This window comes from Phaethon aethereus (assembly GCF_964289735.1).
Source record: "Phaethon aethereus genome assembly, chromosome: 12".
Lineage (NCBI taxonomy): Eukaryota > Metazoa > Chordata > Aves > Phaethontiformes > Phaethontidae > Phaethon > Phaethon aethereus.
In genome coordinates, this window is record NC_138588.1 from 14,029,547 (window position 1) to 14,047,375 (window position 17,829).

The window sequence follows — 17,829 nt, forward strand, 5'->3', positions numbered from 1 at the left end:
GTAGCTAGGCGATTTTTTTTTATGGATGGAATAGTTTTCCTTTTTTTAAATCTGAACATTCCTTAACAAACAAAGAGAATGCACTGGTTTAGGTACCATTCAAAATTTCTTTGCCTAGTTTGAACTTGTTTCCAGGCGTTGCACCGGTTAAGTTCAAACCATGAAACAGCAAAAATCACACTACCGTTCAAAGGAATTCAGACGACTCCACGCTTTGTCAGTCGTGCCATGGCACAACCCTCTCTGAAGACCAGCCCTAAGTCCCTAACCACCGGCGTGTACGCAGTACGGATACACTATACACCTTCATGGCAATTGCTGTGGAAATGAAGAGCCGTATCTGAAGAGATGTCCGTTCAATGACAAGAAATCACTATGCTCCGAACAACTAAACAGCCAAGTACGGTGAAGACGATCATGGGCGAAGGTGTAAGACCAGCGGTCTGTTTCTCTTCTCTTTGCGTTCCATTTCATTCCCTCCATTTCGCTTTCTCCTTCCTCTCTGTTTTTTGCAAGTCGTCATCCCACTAAAGCGTGTGTCTTAGAACAAAGTCATAATGCAGGTGAAATAAGTCTTTGGTTTCTTTGGACTTATAAATAACATTTTTTTTCAAATAGTTCTAAGTATAAACCTGCTATCTTGAGGTCCTGGTCTGTATTTATTTATTTATTTATTTATTTTAAAGCTTTTCCACCGAGGTTTAGTTCGTGGTTATTCCTTCATGCTTTGGTACAAGTGCTTGATGAAGAAGATGAGTTGCCTGAATTGGAGCTGCCCTCGTCTTGCCACTTATCCAGACTCCTCCTCCGTGCATTCATGAAAAAGTTGCTGACGGTGCTCAGCTCCAACCCGAGCTGCTGGGAAATGGTGATTTGTAATTCTTTGGACGGACGCTTATTTTCCTTGAATATTGCATGTAGAGTTCGACGCTGGACATCCGTGAAGACCAACCGAGGCTTTTTGGGTGTGTTCCCTCTATCCTTCCCGTGCTCTTGTTCTTTCCTCTTGCATGCTGCAAGAAAGGGGAGGACGGTTAGAGAGGGCTGGCAGAGGAGTTGGTGGGAACGCAGTACAGGACAAACTAGGGAGAAAGGACCATTCATTTCAGCTTCCAAATTTGGAGAGGATGTGTGACACGTAAATTTAATTTTTTAACTTACTATAGACTATAAAAATATAAGGAGTAGAAATTAGAAAATAACTTTATCATTGTTAAAACTCAGTAAACGCTACTACTGAGAGTTCACACTTTGCTAATGCCCACTAGTGCTGAGAATTTAACTATGTAATATCCCTACGAGGTAGAGTGGAAATTCACGGAGCTCTGAAGTCAACCTTGTCCACATTTTTTACCTTCATTATTTGGTGTTAATTCATTTCTGTAGCTTTTTACTGGCTGAGAAATAAGGAACTGGGAGAAACCAGGATGATACTACAGTCTTACAGGCCAGATGATGATGCATTCTGAACAAAATAAACCACGTTTTGAGATGCAGAACAATGGTATAGCACATCTTCCTTACAGGATTTCACCTTATTTCACCTATCACCCCTTCTTTCCCTTTCAGAACGTTATTTTTCTCTGCATTATTAAAGGGTGCTTGCAGTTTGAAATCTGCCTTGCAGGTGACCTGCCAGGCAGGATCCGACGGGGCTGGGAGCGCGACTCCCGCACCCCCCCGCCAGCCTTTGACTGCCTGCCAGCTCACCTCTGTTAGCATTTCACCAGGAGAAAAGGTTTCCTTGGGAGGACAGATTGCTCTGTCCCACTTTCAAAAGAGTCTGAAGTTGTCCGTTTCCCCTTTTTTCTCTAACAATGTCCTTTAATGCTGATTTAGAGATGTATTTCTGAAGGTAATATGGATGTTCTGTCTCTGCGCCTGTCTAGTCCTGATGTCTGTGGAGATCAGTGCTGATTATATGAAGAATTTTATGCAGTGTCTCCACCTATTCCGCGGTTACTGGAATGCAAACAGCAAATTACAAAGGTCCTTCCTACATCTTTTATTGCTACCGAGAGGCAGCTTTGGCACAAGGGTTTAATTGCTCGAGGGAGGTATAAAAATAGTCATCCACCTCTTGTACTTGGAGAACTAGCAACTGCAGAGCTCAGACAGGAAGATGCAGGAGATGCAAAGGCACCTTCCGCTGGCCCAGGCAGGCAGGGACCAAGACAGCAGCATCTCAGCCCCCTCTGAGGAGAAGCTTTGGAAGAGCTCCCTAACAATACACATTGCAGCTACACACTCCTTCATAAGCAATGACGCATGGATCAGATGGACTGGGATGCCAGACTCATACCTACTACAGTTATTTCTATCTGAAAACCTTTGAAGAGTGCTTTGAAGTTACATCCTGACCTCTAAAACACTGCGGAGCTTCTGGGCTGAAGAACAGGCTTCCTCATGCAAGCAAGCCCCCGCTGAAGTCAAGCTGCTGATCACCGTGGGGATCAGTGCCTACTGAAATCATTCTGCACCCCATTGAAAGAAAACATTGATAACTCAAGGGTTAAAAATACTTTTGCAAGAATAGTCTTTTATTTACTGACAAATATTAGAAATGAGCAAAGAGGAGCAAAGAAGATATCAACAGAATCTTAATCTTTTATACACGCCTAACCATCTGACGATCAGAAGTTCCCGTGAAAGCAGCCGCAGAAGCTCGGCTCTGTAACAGCCTCAGCCTCCAGCTCTGACTCTGCCCCTGCTCACGCAGAAGAGGAGACCAGCCAAACCCAGGTAACGTTTGCCGCGCCTAACGCTTCGTTGCTGCTCGCCCACCTTCCTTTTTCAAAGACTGCACAAATTCCAGTTTCCACACAGAGACACCGTCCGGATCATCCTCTGTCGCAATATCCCAGCGACACAGCTAGAGCGATCCACGCCAGCACCGCCCAGTGCTGCAGCGGGGATGTCACACCACGAACGGCAGCCACGGCAGTGGGTGATGCAAAGCTAGTTCAACCAGCGGTGTAAACCTCTAGGGTTTCAGTCACGACCTAGTACACGAGTTCTCTGAAATCACGGCGAATAACAAAAAAAACAGCCATGTCTTGTGAAACTAACCTGCTTAACACGTCGTCTTCCCGAGCTTGTGCTCATCTCCCGAAATTTAAAATTCCTGAATAATTATTTCCTTAGAAAATGTCCCAAGAGTTACAACATGCCTTGTTCCTTGTTTCAGCTGTATCAAAGACCTCATAATTACTGCTGTAACACCATGGGGGTAAGAAAAAAGTGCTCATTGCTGGGGAGAAAAAATAAATTCTATCCAGTCTACGATACAAATAAGCCAATTTTAGTGTTTTGCAAATAAAACTTCATTTCAGTCAAGGCCATCAGAAGGCGGGCGTTGAGGCTCCCATGCTGCTCCCTGGAGACGCTGGGAGCCATCCCTTCCTCCTGCAGACCAGCGTGGGTCTTCGTGGCTAACAGACCAGCATGCAGGACCGTTGGCCTCCTAAGGCTTGGTCCACAGCCAGCGGGAGCAGGGGAAGATATGCTCTAGTGCAGCCTGTGGAGTAAGACCAATCTCGTCCTCGCATCCGAGCTGGAGTTCTTCTACTTTGAATTAAGGACTAATGACATATTGGTTCAGTGAGAGCGAGATACTGACTCAGTTGCAATTTGGGACCTTATCTGAGACATGGAAGGCTCACACACGAGTTCAGTCCTCGTGGAACACGGGACAGCCCCAACAAGCGAAGCCGCAGCACCCGCCGCCCCTACCAGCCCAGCCCGGCCTTGACCCTGGGCCCTCCCGCAGGCCAGCGGTGCGCTGGCCCCGTCCACTGCCCGCGGAGCTTCTTCCACCCGGGGGAGACCGGGAACACCTTCGAACCCCAGATAATCTTCAGGGAATGCCAAAGCTGTTTCCTTTTCAGCTCTACTCCCGTTAGCATTCGCGAGAGGCAGAGCGAGGGAAAAAACTTTCCGATGTGCTCAACCGTTCAAAGAGCCCCGGCAGACGGAACTGCGAGCAGCAGGCGTGGACACCACCTTTCATCTTCTGCCTTGTCCAGACTCAGGAATATTAATAGCACTTAAAAATAAATAATGGTGATAATGGAAAACCGTAATAGGGTTTCCTTACGATCGTTTTCCCCGCACTGGAGCCAATCAATTTTAATAATAAATTGTAGCTTCCAGCTTGCCAGAGAAAAAATGCACACCACAGCGTAAGATCCGCTCCAACGTGAGAGCCCGTCCAGAGCAGGCACGGAGACTGGCCAGCTCACGCTGCGAGGGCTGGCAAACCGGGGCCGCCCAGCCCGGCGGCGGCGGCCCGCGCCCGGCCCGGTCACAGCCAGGCGACGCGGCGACGCCCGCGCGGGCCCCGTCCTCCCCGAAGGCCGGCAAGCGTGTCCAGCCAGGTCAGAGGCTCCAGAGACCCCGACTGAAACCCCTTCTTGGAAAAACACCTGGGCCTGACTTCAAAACCGTTCATCGTCACGCCTGTTCTACTTTATGTAGCAGAAGATAATAAAAACACCGTGCGCCGACACGCTCCCCGTGCCCCCCGGCGAGCACCGTGAGCGGGCCCCCTCCCACAGCGCAGAAGCCAATTCCGCGCTTTGCGGGGTGCTTTGCTCACCGGAGGTGCGCACCCCTCCCACGGCACGCCCGCTCGCCCGCCGCCCTCGCCCGCCGCCCCGCGCCGCCAGACGCGCTCTTTGTCTCTGGGCTGCCCCGGCTGAGCGACGCTCCTTGCGACGCCTGGAGAAAAAGCCTTCAGAACGCCTAGCCAAGAAAAAAGGCGAAGCGGAGGGTAAAGAAAGAGTCACTCTGATTCTGGCAACACGTGTGCAGATATGACAATGTGATATTATCGGTGCCAGAAGGAGCCTTATAAATCCACTGCTGAACTCTGGCCTCTCCCAGTCACTTCCATCTTCCTCTGCCCTCAGCAACAGATATTTTTGACACTTGCAATTCTCCTGATACAGTCCATCAATCTATTTTTGTCTCCCTTTGTTCCTTTCTAAGCCGCCCGAGGCATTTGGCCAAGTTAACTTGCCAAACCCTGCAAGGTCTGTACGTCTCACTGAGGCCCGGCTGCCCGCGCGTGGCACGGGAGCAGGGTCTCGCCGCCGCAGCCGCGCCGCCGCAGCCGCTCTTCTGTGGCGCCCGGCCGCATGCAGCAGGGCAGGATCCTCCCGCTCCGCTGGAGGCGCAGGCAGGATCGTGTCCCCTGTGGAAACGCACTAATTGCATCTTTAGGTTGAGACAGCGCAGAGGGTATTTTGCCTACCTGTGATGTGAACTACACTGTCCCGTCAGTCTAAAAGTCAGGATTACAGTAAGCTCAGGTGTTAACCCTGACACTTGATCTAGTCTTTCATCCCTAGAGGCTGGATTTCTTTTTAAAAATCTAAGAAGAAACCCTTGATTACCATAAATCAATTTCCAGGAGCGCTCGGTGCGTACACGTCTGCCTAGCTGTACGTGGCAAACACTGACTTTCCTTTCTAAAAACCCGAAGCAAAGAATGAAATCAGTAATACTCTCAAGAAACCTGCTTTCTGCTCTCTTGTGTTGGGCACACAATGAAATACCACCACAAGTTTTGCTGGCTTCTTCTCTGGGGAATTGGCACCAGAGCAGAGGGAACGACAGCGGAAAATCCAACAGAAAAAATGGAAAATTCACGCCGCTCATCAGCCACCGGCAGCAGTTCCTGTAGCTCCGAGCCAGGCACAGGCAGTGGCCACAGCCGGGTTTTTGGCGGTACAAAGTGGCTGGAACGGGAGGAGGGACGCAGGGCGGCAGGAGCGGAGCGTGCCTGCCCGGGTGCCCGCAACAGCACAGCGTTATGGCTCCTCTTGGAAGGGAAGTGCACGGTCCCACCGGTGCCTTGCCGTGAGTCTTCCCACCCTGTGGAGGGGGAAGCTGAGGCACACACACACAGGAGCCCTTTTTCCCTCTGTTTGTACCCAGAACGGATCCAGACCAGCAACGGGGAGACACACACACGATAACATCTCCAGCCATGCTGAATTCAGGGCCTGGCTGACATGGAGAGGAGACCGTGTGCTTGCCACCAGCGATGGGATACGGGGCCTTTCACCCTGAGGTGACAGGTCACATTTACGGTTCTGGCCCAGAATAATAGCTGCTGACCACAAGCCATTATTACTTGATGGCCATCGAGTGTCCTGTACGAGATGAGGCAGTGGTCTTGGTTCAGCTCCCCTTGAGCAGGTTGACACCATGCTAATGTCCATCACATTTGACACGTTATTTGACACCAATTAGTGCCGTGGCTGGAAGGTTGAGCTGGACGCTACGGACAGAAGGAGTCGGTAGGAACCCATTTTCTAGCTGAAATGTTCATTTTGGGGAACAAAGAGGATTAGGGATCTCTCGTGACTGCGGGCTCAGCTCTGTCTTGCCTGAGGAGGCAATTTCTGGTTGCTTCACATCAGAAGGTAAACTCAGCACTGAGCTCTGGGGTCTCCACCACCCCCCTCACTGGACTGGTTTAGCTTTCAGGACTGTCTCACCCTTGCTATTCATGAGCATTATATTTGCTTCAGACAGGTAGGAGAAAAAAACAACTCCTTTATGCTTCTCTCAAAGACTCCAGTACAAGATTCCCAGAAAGCAATGAGGAGCTTACAAGCCAACAGCTTTATTGCTGTGGATTCAGAGCAGCCACTCTTCCCATGAGTGGGAAAACTCCAAGAAATTATGCAGCCCAGCTCAAAGAAGTGCCAAGAAAAGCCCTGCATTTCTGCATGCGCAACAGGAGAGAGAGGAGACATATTTTAGATTGACTTGAGAGAGTTCTCAAAAGTTTTGTGATGATCATCTTTTCCCCCTCCTCTTGCAAAGCCTAGTCTTCTAGCTATCTCAACCTCGTGTGTACAGGACATGTCATAGGGACATAAAAAACCCTTTCAGGATTCTCTCCTTACATGTACTTTCTAATCTCTGTTGTGTCAGGTCCATAAAGGCTGGGACCTGCCTCAGCTACAGTTTACAGTTTACACAGTCTGAATTGCACCCACTGAGACACCAGGAAACTCTTTCTAAAGCATCTGCTTCTAGTTTTGAAACATCGCAAAATATCCAGTAACATTTTTAGAGAGTGAAAACTCTTTACTGGTACAAGCTAGAGGATATCCTGGAGGATATTCTTCTGCAGGAGGTTCTACCTTTGGCTGGAAAAGGCAGCAGGATTTCCATAGGAGGCTGAAACTGCTTAAGGACTTTGGCTGTCAGAGACAGTCCTAACCACGCTGGCTACAACAGCTCAGTGAAAGCAAATAGCCAAAAGTTTATGGTAAATTCACGGTGATGATAATGCATAATAAAGTGTGATAAACTCCGTCCTTATCATGCGAATAACACCTCTGGAGCATGCAGAGAGACGCGCAGGTGACAGATCTTTCCTAATTGTCAAAAATTTCTTATTTGGGGGAATATGAGAACAAGATAAGGGGCCTGTAAGACACAGCCTACCTGCAGGAAGGCTTCACCACATAAAAGCAAGCAAATCGGTTTGACCTGGATGAATAACCACGGCTGCTGTGTGCCATTCACTCTAACACATCGCTCTTTGGTGATCCCCTGCTCTGGCACTGCCCCATCCTGCTCGTCACTGCCCTGAGGCCTTCGAAGGAGCCTGGGAGACGAGATCCCTCCGGGAAGGTGCTGCGTGAGGCGGAGCCTCTGCCCGTCAGGGCAGCTCGTGGCCATGTGCTCCCGCCATGGCAGCTAGCAGGCAGCATCGATGCCGCAAATAGCAATAGCTTCAACCCACATGAGGGCAAGGCCATTCCCATGTCAGCGATGAAAGCCTCCATGGCTGAGACAGTTCCTCGGTTGCTCCCCAAAACTTTCCCCTTTCAACTGAAGAGAGTATGGGCTGTTCTGAAACGTCTGAACCCATGCTAAATTATTTCTTATTGCTCCTGGCATCGTTCAGCATTTGGCACTTGTCTCTCCAGTGTATTTACATCTATTTAGAACGCAGGGGTATCCATCTACTCAGAGGTCATTTGATCTGTACCTTCCTTCTCTGCCATCAAGCCCAGGCAATACTCCTCTTCTGTTTGTGGAGAAGAGATCAAAATATGTTTCTACATGGGAAGCTCACAGAATGACATCAGCCTGCCAACATATACATCCCCGCTGAGACTGAATGGTAAAGACCCCACTCCTGTGCACTGTACCAAAATGACTGACCTTAATTTGCTGCCCTGGAATAATAAAGTGAACCCCACTAAGGAGCGCTGACTCAACAGTTTGGGATGCTGGGGTTTACACAACCTTCCAGTGCTGATGGATCTGTAACCACTCGAGCCAGCTGACATCACCATTGCAGAATACGTTGCTAAGTGGATCAATCAGGGGAAAGCACCCGATCTTCCTGTGATATCATTTAAAGTAAATGCTAAATTTCTTTAGCCGGGTCTTTAGCTAACCATGCTACTGTGACAAATATTTCTTTGTCTAGCATAAGTAATTAGAATTTAATCACTTTAACTGCATCTTAATTACTCCAAATGAATTGAAAGGACATTTAATAGCAAAGATTAAATTGCCTTAATGAACGATTTTTGCGGCTACATCAATATTTTAACCGTGTCAGCCCTTCCCGGCGCCCCCCCGCCGCAGCGGTGCCGGCGGCCCCCGGCCCCCGGGTGGCGCCCGCTCCTCGCCGCGGCCTGAGGAGGGGTGCGCACCGCTCCGCACCCGCGCTGCTCCGCGCCGCTCCGTACCGCGCTGCTCCGCGCCCCACACCTCCCAGCCGGTCAGCGCCAGCCGCTCCGCACCTGCCCGCTCCTCTCGCTCCGCGCCGCAGCCCGCTCCGCCCCGGGAGCCCCGCCCCGGGAGCCCCGCCCCGCCGCCCTCCGCCGTGACCAGTGCGGCGGGACCGAGCCCGCCCGCTCGGGGAAGGGCTCGGCGTTGGCCCGGGCTATCCCGCCCCTTGCTGCTGCCCCAGCCGGGGTTCTGCTGCAGCCGCCGAAAATGGAGCTTCTGTGCGGTGGAAGTGACGCAATCCGCTGCAAAACCTTCACTCGGACACTCAGGATCGTCAGATTCACTTAAAAACCCGGCCAGCGGCTCGCGCTTCTTCCCTAAGGACCTGCCTGCCCCGTCGCGCTTCCCCTGCTCCGATTTTTAAACCCTCGGTCAGTTCCGACAGCATATTCAAACAGCGAGGTACGCCTTAGATGAACGAGGAATACAGCAGTGATGACATAAAGAAGTTCCTACGTTCTGGGGGGCACTCCGGCAGCAGCGTGGCAGCCCGCCTCTGCGGGAGGAGGGCTGCGGACCCGTGGGAAGCCTGCCCGCACTACCTGCACCGCCCGCGGGTACCCGGCCCCGCAGCTGCCGGGCGCAGGCGGCACGGCCTGCAGTACTGCCGTGCCTGCAGAGTAGCCACACAGCGGGCTCGCTGCGGCAGCTCCTGCGCCGAGGTCGCTAAGGAAGGCCCCCCCGTGCCATCTGATTTAATACTTCCAGCTCTTTGAAGTAGCAGCACTTTTAACGGTGCGCCAGAAAGTGCTTGCACAGACCAACGCCGACGTTGCGCAGCCCGCAGCAGCTTGCGAGGCTGCCCGCACGCCCGCGAAGCGGCAATCCATCGCGTTTTAATTGCCATTTGGGCTGCACATAAAATCTTACCGCTGAGACTTCCTATCCCCTAAAACGGGAAAAAATCAAAACTGCTGTTGAGCTAATAAATCGTCCCTGTAAATTACTCTTTCAGCACCATAAAACTGGCTTCCTCTGAAGCAAAACGGCTCAAGTAAGCTGCATTTCCGGAGAAAATCAGTAGGCACCGGCCGCTTCCCTGTCAAGGTAGGATTCAGCCAGATAGGTTTATACTTGAAATACGAATCAACACTCATCGATTTGATCGCGAAGCTCCCGACATGACGCCATGCGAGGTCCCCACTTGCTCCTCAGGAAAAGCTCCCCTCGGTGCCCGTAGTCCCCTCCAGGTTCAAGTCACCAGCACTTCGGCAAAAGCTCCCGCGTGTAAGAGTCACTTTAGGTCTCCTTCGAAACGAACTTGCCCCCTGCGTGGTGGTTATGGGGGTCCTTCTGCCACGCAGAGGACAGGTAAAGGCTGCCGGAGGCGAACCGCGAGCTCTGGCCGAGCGCCGGTGCAGGCAAACGCGGGCACGACGCGGTCCCGGCCCGTGCGCTCCCGGGCGGTTTTGTCTCAATCCAGCCGTCACGTTCCCTCCCTGCTGCGCAAGGGGCCGATCGCACACGCCAGCACCCAGCGGCAGCCCCGCCGGCGCCACGCATCTCTCCTCTGGGGCACCCCGGCCCCATCCCGCGGGGCAGGGCCACGCACGGTGGCGGTGCCGTGGGGAGCTCGCTTGCCCCGCCGCCCCCCGGTCACGCGCGGCGGGGAAGGCGCCCACCCCCGAACTAGGTGCCCCGGGGCGCGCGGCCCGGCCGGGAGCAGCCCCAGCACACGCCCGTGGGGACGGGGCGCGGCGCCCACGCCCCGCGGCAGCGCAGCGCGGATCGCCGGCTGCCGTCAGGCGCGGTCGAGCGGCGCCGTTGACCGTCGGGGCGAGCAGCGCGGGGCGGCTCGCGCAGCGCGGGCGGCCGCGCCCTCGGGAGCGGGGCGCGCGGGGCGGCGGGGCGGGGCCGGCGGGAGCTGTCCGCGGTGCTGCAGCCGCGCTCGCCCCGCCGGAGTGGGGTACGGCGGGCGCAAGCAGCCCGGGCGCGGCGCAGGCAGCCCGCCGGCATGCACCCTGCGGCGTGCACCCCTGCCGGCATGCACCCTTGCCCGCAGCGCTCGCCGGAGCCGCCGCCTCCCGGCCCGGGGGAGCCGCTGCCCTGTGCGGGCGAGGGGCCCGGTCCGCCGAGGCCGGCTCCCGCCCGCCGACGGTCGGTAGATGGCGCAGGGCCCTCGGGAACCGAGGGCTGCGGGCGGCCCTGGCCGGTCGGCGCAGGGGGACGCGGCGGGCCAGGTCGGCATCGCGCCCGCAGCCCGGCCGTGTTGTCCCGGCGGTGTCCACCGTCGGGAGCGGCCCCGTTTTGAGCCTATTTCACCCAAACGGCAGCGAGGGTGGGAGCGGGGCACGGCTCCCCGGCGCCTCCCCGCCACGCGGCGGGTAATTAAAACGAACGAAAAAACAAACAAGGAAACAAACACACACAGGCCGAGCTGTGCTACCGGGGGCCGGGGCGCCGCGGGGCCGGGCGCGGGGGGGGGCCCGTCCTGGTGCGGCGGAATGCGCCTGGCCGCCGCCCCGGCCCGCTCCTCCGCCTCCGGCTGGGCAAACATTAACGAAGGGCAAACGCGGCGGTGTGCGAGCGGCTGTAAAGGAACCCCGCCGCAAGGACACGGCCGGCAAACAAGCGCGGCTCCCAGCGTCCGCCCGGTTGCAACGGGGCGCTGCGGCATGGTCACGCCGGGGGGCAGGCTGGGGGCCGCTCTCCCGCCCTCCGGTCCCACCCGGCCGGGGCATCTTATCCCGGCACCGCGCCGGCGGCCGCGCAGCGGCCCGCTCTCAGCGCCCGGGGTGCGCGCAGCCAGGTCCGCGACCGTCTCCGCGGCGTTCAGGCGGTCCGCAGGGCGGGGAAGGGCAGGGCCTTTCCCCCGGTCGACGCCCCCCGCCTCCCTGCCGCAAGTGCCTGCATGCGGAGTCCCCGCGGGTAAATGCTCGGCGGCCCTAACGCGGCGGCCGGCGCGGCGAGAGGGCGAGCAGCGTTGGCTGGATTGAGTGTTCAGGGCAACGCTCTGACCGCCGCCTCGGTTTCCTTACAGCGAATTTGGCGAAAATTTCTCGCCGGCTTCACAAGCTTCGGCTCAGCCGGGATTCACGTTGGGAGGGAAAACGAAGGAGAAAAAAGCGAGAAAGGAAAAAAAAAAAAAAAAAAAGATGCAGCCGTGAGAAGTAACAGCCAGGGCGCAGGAGGAGACGGAGCCGTTCTGGAGGGCCGGCCGCCCCCCTACCCGAGCCCCGCGGCCAGCGCCGCTCCCCCTCGGTCCCGAGCCCGCCGTCGCGGAGGGAACCCCCGGGGGCGTCTCGCCCAGAGGGCGCGCCTCGGCAGAGCGGACCCTCCTGCAGCCAAGGGAGCTGTGGGTTCCCTGGCACCCCCCTCGCCCGCTCCCGAAACGTTTCTGTGCCGCGATTCCCCCCCGGGCTATGCCCCCGCCCCCGGGCAGCGGCGAGCCTGGTGACAAACGGCTGGAAGCGGATTTTCTTCTCTTGAACAAGACGAGTCGGGTTCTGCCTCCTCCATCCCCTCCTACTTCCCCCCGCCCTCGTACGAAGATAACCTGAAATAAATTCACCCTTAAATCCCAGCGGTCTGCAGAAGGCTGTACGTCTTCTTGGAAGTATATTTATTTTTTCGGTATCCCCTCATTGCCCTTCCACAGGCCTGTGAAGGCGGGGGAGGGAGGAAAGACTAACTAACGGAGAAACGGCCAAAGAGATAAATATTCAGCGACAGAGGGGGAGCGAGAGGGGGGCAGACAAAGGGAAAGAGAACAGAGATGAGAAGGAAGATGGGATGAATAAGATGGAGGCTGGAAGAGGTCAGCTTTGCAATTAGCAGTTCTGCTTACATTTCAAGAGACAGCCCAGGAAGTGTCAAGACCTCAATCCGGCTTCCATGTAACTGCCAATTTTTCCTCTATTTGTCGGAGCTTCTGTAATCTGGGGGGTAGGAGTCCCCCGGGGGTGGCTGGAAGGGGCAAATACTCCACATAAAGTGCCAGGCAAGACCGTGAGGCCTTAAAGTAAGCAGGCTCCATCTCCCTCACCACCCCCTGGTCGCTGCCTGCAGCAAATCGGAAAGGGAAGAAACGAAGGCGGCGAGGGCTTCGCTCTGGGTGTTTATCGAAGTGATAATTCTCTAAACGCCCGGGAGTGAGTTATAATTTGGACGTGAAATTTAATTTGCGTCGGCTGGAGTAATTTATGGTATTTTGAATTGATGTTCATGCATCAATATCAATCCGGGCAGATTTTTGCCACTTAGTAAGATCACCGCACACTTAAGCCCTGCACAAAATGAAATCGATAGCTGACGGGTTCACAGCCGCTTGCCTGCCCGGTGGGGCGCGCAGCGCGGCGGGGCGCGCAGCGCGGCGCTGCCTGCGCGGGGCGGGGCGCCCCGGGGCCGCCCCCATTGGCTGGGGCGCAGCGCTATGCAAATAGACACGTGCTGCCGGGATGCCGTTGCCCCGGCGGGGCCAGGCCGCGCGAGGCCCCGCTGCGGTCTGGCTGCCCGCCCCGGCACGGGGGTGCCTGGACGACGCCGGCTTCCATCGAACGGGAAGGCGGAATAACGAGGCTTTGTCTCTCTAACGGGGTGACCGGGACTCGCTTGTGCCAGGGCAGCGCTGGTGTGGCTGGCGGAAGGGGCAGTCTTTGGGTGCAGAAGCGAGGAACGGGCCTCTCCGGAACCTGATGGCCGGGCAGAGCGCCCGCGGAAGCGGGTGCCCCCACGGAAAACGGCCGCGCCCGGGGAGCCGCCGCCTGCCTTCCCGCCCGTGCCCCGCAGCCGCGGCTGGCAGGGCTCTCCGGCCGGCAGCGCCAGGCAGGGATGCCAGCGGGCTCTGAGGCGAGGGGTTGTTTCCAGTATCGATCTATGCAAATGAGCGGAGATTCAGGTCGAGCGAAGAGTCGTAAAAATACGCTCCAAATCGAAGGAAGTTCGCCTCAGCAATCGTTACGGCGATATTGGAAACACAGACTCCGTCCTCCTCTCCTGGGCAGCACCAGCAAGACGAGGGTTTTCTCCCGCTGGGGCGGTTGTTGCGGCGGGGAAGGCGGAAAAGGGCATTTTCTGAGCGCACAGACCTTTGAAACCGACTCCGCGGGAGAGGAACCAACGAGAGCAGCGTCCTCCGGCCGGCCTGCACCGGGGGGCCCGCCGCGGGCCCTCCCCAGCGCGGCTTTAGGCTTCCGAAACGAGGAGGTTGGCTGAAAGCCGGCAGGGAGCACGGCCGGCGTCCCCGCACGGTCGGGAAGCGGCTCCCAGTTCCCACCGTCGTGGTAGTCGAAAGCGTGGGGCCATTTGTGCGTTTGAACGGAGAACGATCTGGCCCTTCCCTTATTTTTGCCTGTGAAACGGCTCAGTGACCCCGGCTCCAACTCGGATTGACTGTCTCGCGTTCTCCAGGGACAAATTAATGGAGACCTATCACTTAATTAACAAACCCTCACTCGCGGCATATTAAACCCGGGCTCTGCACTGGGAGCGCGGGCTGGCGGGTTTGGGGAGGCGCCGGAAGGGAACGGGTAACGAACGGATGGCAAATCCCTGAGCAGACAATACGGGACCCGCGACACGGACCGCGTCTCTCACACAGAGACGTCCACGCGAAATTCAAACTCCACGGCCTAACGATAATTACAACCGGATAAAAAAAAACACAACACAAAAACACTAACGATTTTAGCCAACAGCATTTCTCAGCCGCCACTCACTCGCCGGGCTCGTACCGTTTGTGGGCAAAAAAAACCGAAACCAAACCCGTACCAGCACAGTTAATCCAACCCGAGCGGGACGCGGATCCAAGCGCCGGCCCCGAGCCCCACCGGGCGCTGCGACCGGAGAGTCCGCCGCCCCCGGAACAAAGCAGACGTACTGGCTTTTCTCGGCAGCGCGTTACCGGTCCCGGCCGTGCGGTGCGCGGGTCCCCCGCACCGCACGGCCGGGACTGGTACTGCCCGGTCGCTCTGACAGCCTTCCCGTTACCGGGTAGGCTGGGCGCCGTCCCACTGGCCACAAGGCGAGCCTGGCGGCTGCGCCCCGCCCGGGCTAACGGGGATGCGCGTCCCGAGCCCCGGCTGGTCTTTGTCTGGACGAGCCGGACGGTGCCGGTGCGCGGAGCCGGGAGAGGAGAGAAACGGAGCGAAGGGCAAGGGCTGCTCGTCAGGGACAGGCAGGGACCGCGGCACGGCCTGCCCGGGCCCCGGGGCCCCAGCCCCGCCGCCACTGTGCCCCGACCGCCCCGCAGCGGGCTCACCTGCCAGCCGCAGAGCAGACATCCGCTGGAACTCCGGCTCCTGGAGCCACTTCCACATCCTGCGGAAGGTCTCCCGGCCGGATTTGAGCTTGCTCCAGGGCTTGGGGTTCCTCAGCAGGTCTGAGAGGGTCCCTTGCGAGCGGCACAGCACCCTCTGGGCGAAGATGGCCTGGGGGATGCTGTACCGCTTCAGCTCGGTGGTGATCCTCTGAGCTACTTCTTTGGTATTGATTTCTTCCATTTGCCCTGAATTACTTCCACTGTTGACCTGCGAACCAGTTACAGAAGCGTTCTGCTCCCTGGCAGAGCCCAGGATCTGCCCGTGGCTCTGGGCATTCAAGTGGGCATGGGGGTGGTGTGGGATCCCGTTGATAGGCACCATGCCAGCGGAGGTGGGGGTGAGGTGTTGGTCGCCATGCCTGGCTAACATGGCAGGGTGGTGGGCTTCAAATCCGTTTGGGGTGAGCATTTTCTCGGCGGGCATGGTGGCACTGGGGTGAGCATAGTGGGGCAGCCCTTGCTGGGAGTTGTGGATGCTCCCCAGGCCCGATCCAGACAGTGGAGAGAGACTCTGCCCCATGCCGGTAACATCCTTATGGTAGGGGGTGTAGAGATTGTTCATAGACGCCAGACCCCTCTCGTCCCGCATGAGCGTGAAGCTGCCGCTCACGTTGCCCGGTATCCGCTGGTGGGGGTGGTGGTGGTGGTGGTGGTGGTGGTGGTGAGGGAACTTGTCCGAGACCGTCGAGATGGGAGGTAGAGGCTGCAGAGGGGTTAACGTGGTGTAGGTACTGCTCATGCTCATGCCGGGAGGTGTCTCGCAGGCCATGGTCATGGTGGGGTGCAGGGGGCCCGTCAGCGCGTGGTCGGGCGGGCGGTGGTGGTGGTGGTAGTCGCCGCCGTCGAGGATGGACGCCATGCCCATGGAGCGCGGGTGGGCCGGCAGGTGGCTGCCGCGGTGGGCCACCGCGCTCCGGTGGTGGGGGCTACCGCTCATCAGGTCGGCGGCGGCGGGCACCGGCTCATGGCTCACCCCGTGCAGATCGCCGATGTTCTCCATCGCCAGCTGCGCGTTCATCGTCGGCCGTGCGGGCGGCTGGACCGCACATCTATCTGGTGGGCGGCGGGGCGTCCCGGAGCTCTTCGCGGCGGCCGCGGGCCGGTTCCTCCCGCGGGCCGGCGGCGGCGGCGGGCGGGCGCTCTGGGCTGGTGGCGGTGCTGCTGCTGCTGCCCGGCTGGTGGCTTTTCCTTTTTCTTTTTTTTTTTTTTTTTTTTTTGTAATTTATTTATTTGGGGTTTTTTTTCTGTTGTTGGATGACGCCGTCGGGTCGGTTCTAGGGCCCCCGCGCCCTCAGGCCAGGCTCCGCAGCCGCGGCGGGTGTCTGGCCGCGTCCCTCGCCATCTCTAGCCATGGCTCTCACTGCGCTCCGCCGTTTGGGCACCGCTCCGCTGCTGCAGCGGCGCGGCCGCCGGCCCGGCGCATGCGCGCGGCGCCCCCGCCCCGCCCCGCCGCCCCCGCCCCCCCTGACGTCACCGCCCCTATTAAGGAGGCGAGTCCCACGCGGCGGTGTCCAGAGTTGGCGGTGCAGCGCGGCCCCGCGCCGCCGCCCCGGGCGCTACCGCCCCCGCCCCCCCGGGCACAAAGGGCCGCCCCCCGCATCCCGCCCCCGCCGGGCGGGCAGCTCCCGGGTATCAGGGCCGCCCGCTCCGCCCCATCGGTGACTCCGCGTTTTCCGTGGGCGCGGAGCGTCGTCGCCCTCACTTCACCGTGAGCTTCCGGGGGTGAGACGGCCTTGCCCCGGGGCGCCCGCGGGCCGTGCCCGCCGTGTCTCCCGCGCCAACGCTCCCCCCCGCCGTGTCTCCGCAGCCCGCCGGCCCGGGGATCGCTCCTCCGCGCTGCCCTACCAGGAAACTTCCCGTTACCCGGCCAGTGGATGGGCGCCGGGAGCCCCACAGCGCTGCCTCCCGGGTCCGGCCATGCCCCCCCGCCCTGCGCCTCAGCGCTCGCTCCCCCCAGCACTGGTCCCGTCCCCTCCCCGAGATGCCGCTGGGTCCAAGCAGGGAATACGATGGGGAGAGACTCCCCGCCGGGGACCCCGAGTGGCCCGGGGGCCGTGTCCGGCGGTGCAAGCCGAGCATATGCCCCGCGGCGCCCAGCAGCCGGACGTGCCGCTGGTTTTCTTCTATTTTTTTTTTCTCAAAGAAAGAAAAGAAGGAGAAGGAGAAAGAAAAAGCAAGCCCACCCGCCAGCCCCCCTCGTTAGCCAAGGTGCCTTTATGCTGGAAGAAAGGGCAGATGTGCCTATTGTTCGCCCATTAGCAATAACGGACCACGCCGGGCAGAGCGCAGCGAGCGGCGGGAGGGACGGGGCGGGCCGAGCCGTGCCGCGCCGCGGGAGAGCCGCGGGCCGCAGCCGGCAGGCCCCGGGCCGGCGGGCACAAAGGCCGCCCCGCCGCAGCACCGGCCGCCGCCGCTTCCCCCCGCCCCGCCGTCGGGGCCCGCGGGAGCTTTCGGCACCCCGCGGAGCCCCGGCGAGGCCCGGGGACAGTAAGTAGGTCCTCCCGGCGGGAGAGGGGGACGGGGCTGGAGCCGCCGGCCCGGCGCAGACCCCGCCGGCGGAATCCCCGCAGAGGTCTGTAACGGAGGGCCGCCGGCCGCGCTTCGCCCTGCCGAGGGCAACAGCCCCGGCGGGAGGCAGGCCGCGGCAACGGGGTCCGGGCCCAGGGCGAGAGTCGCCCCGGGAGCGAGCTGGAACCGCGCCCAGCGGCTGCGGCCCCAGCCCCATGGCCGAGGCCTGCGGGGCCCTCGCTCCCCAAAAGCCGGAGCGCGCACCGCTCGGGAGCCTGCGGGGACCCGCT

At 58.6% G+C, this 17,829-nt stretch overlaps 1 protein-coding gene across 1 annotated transcript; it reads right to left on the reverse strand.

The window, feature by feature from the left end:
• Positions 1–638: 638 nt before the first annotated feature.
• Positions 639–17,171, reverse strand: ONECUT1 (one cut homeobox 1). Its single transcript, XM_082004982.1, has 2 exons — positions 14,972–17,171; positions 639–1,013 (listed from the first exon to the last, which is right to left on the reverse strand). Exons 1-2 carry the CDS (start codon positions 16,047–16,049, stop codon positions 721–723), a joined length of 1,371 nt encoding a protein of 456 aa, XP_081861108.1. The 5' UTR covers positions 16,050–17,171; the 3' UTR covers positions 639–720.
• Positions 17,172–17,829: the final 658 nt, after the last annotated feature.

What these genes read in the sequence shown, in the direction of transcription:
- ONECUT1 (XM_082004982.1), bottom strand. Translation starts at nt 16,049, where the DNA reads ATGAACGCGCAGCTGGCGATGGAGAACATCGGCGATCTGCACGGGGTG. An exon ending in GTCTGCTCTGCGGCTGGCAG is followed by an intron (nt 1,014 to 14,971) that starts GTGAGCCCGCTG and finishes CCTTTCTTGCAG; the next exon opens with CATGCAAGAGGAAAGAACAA.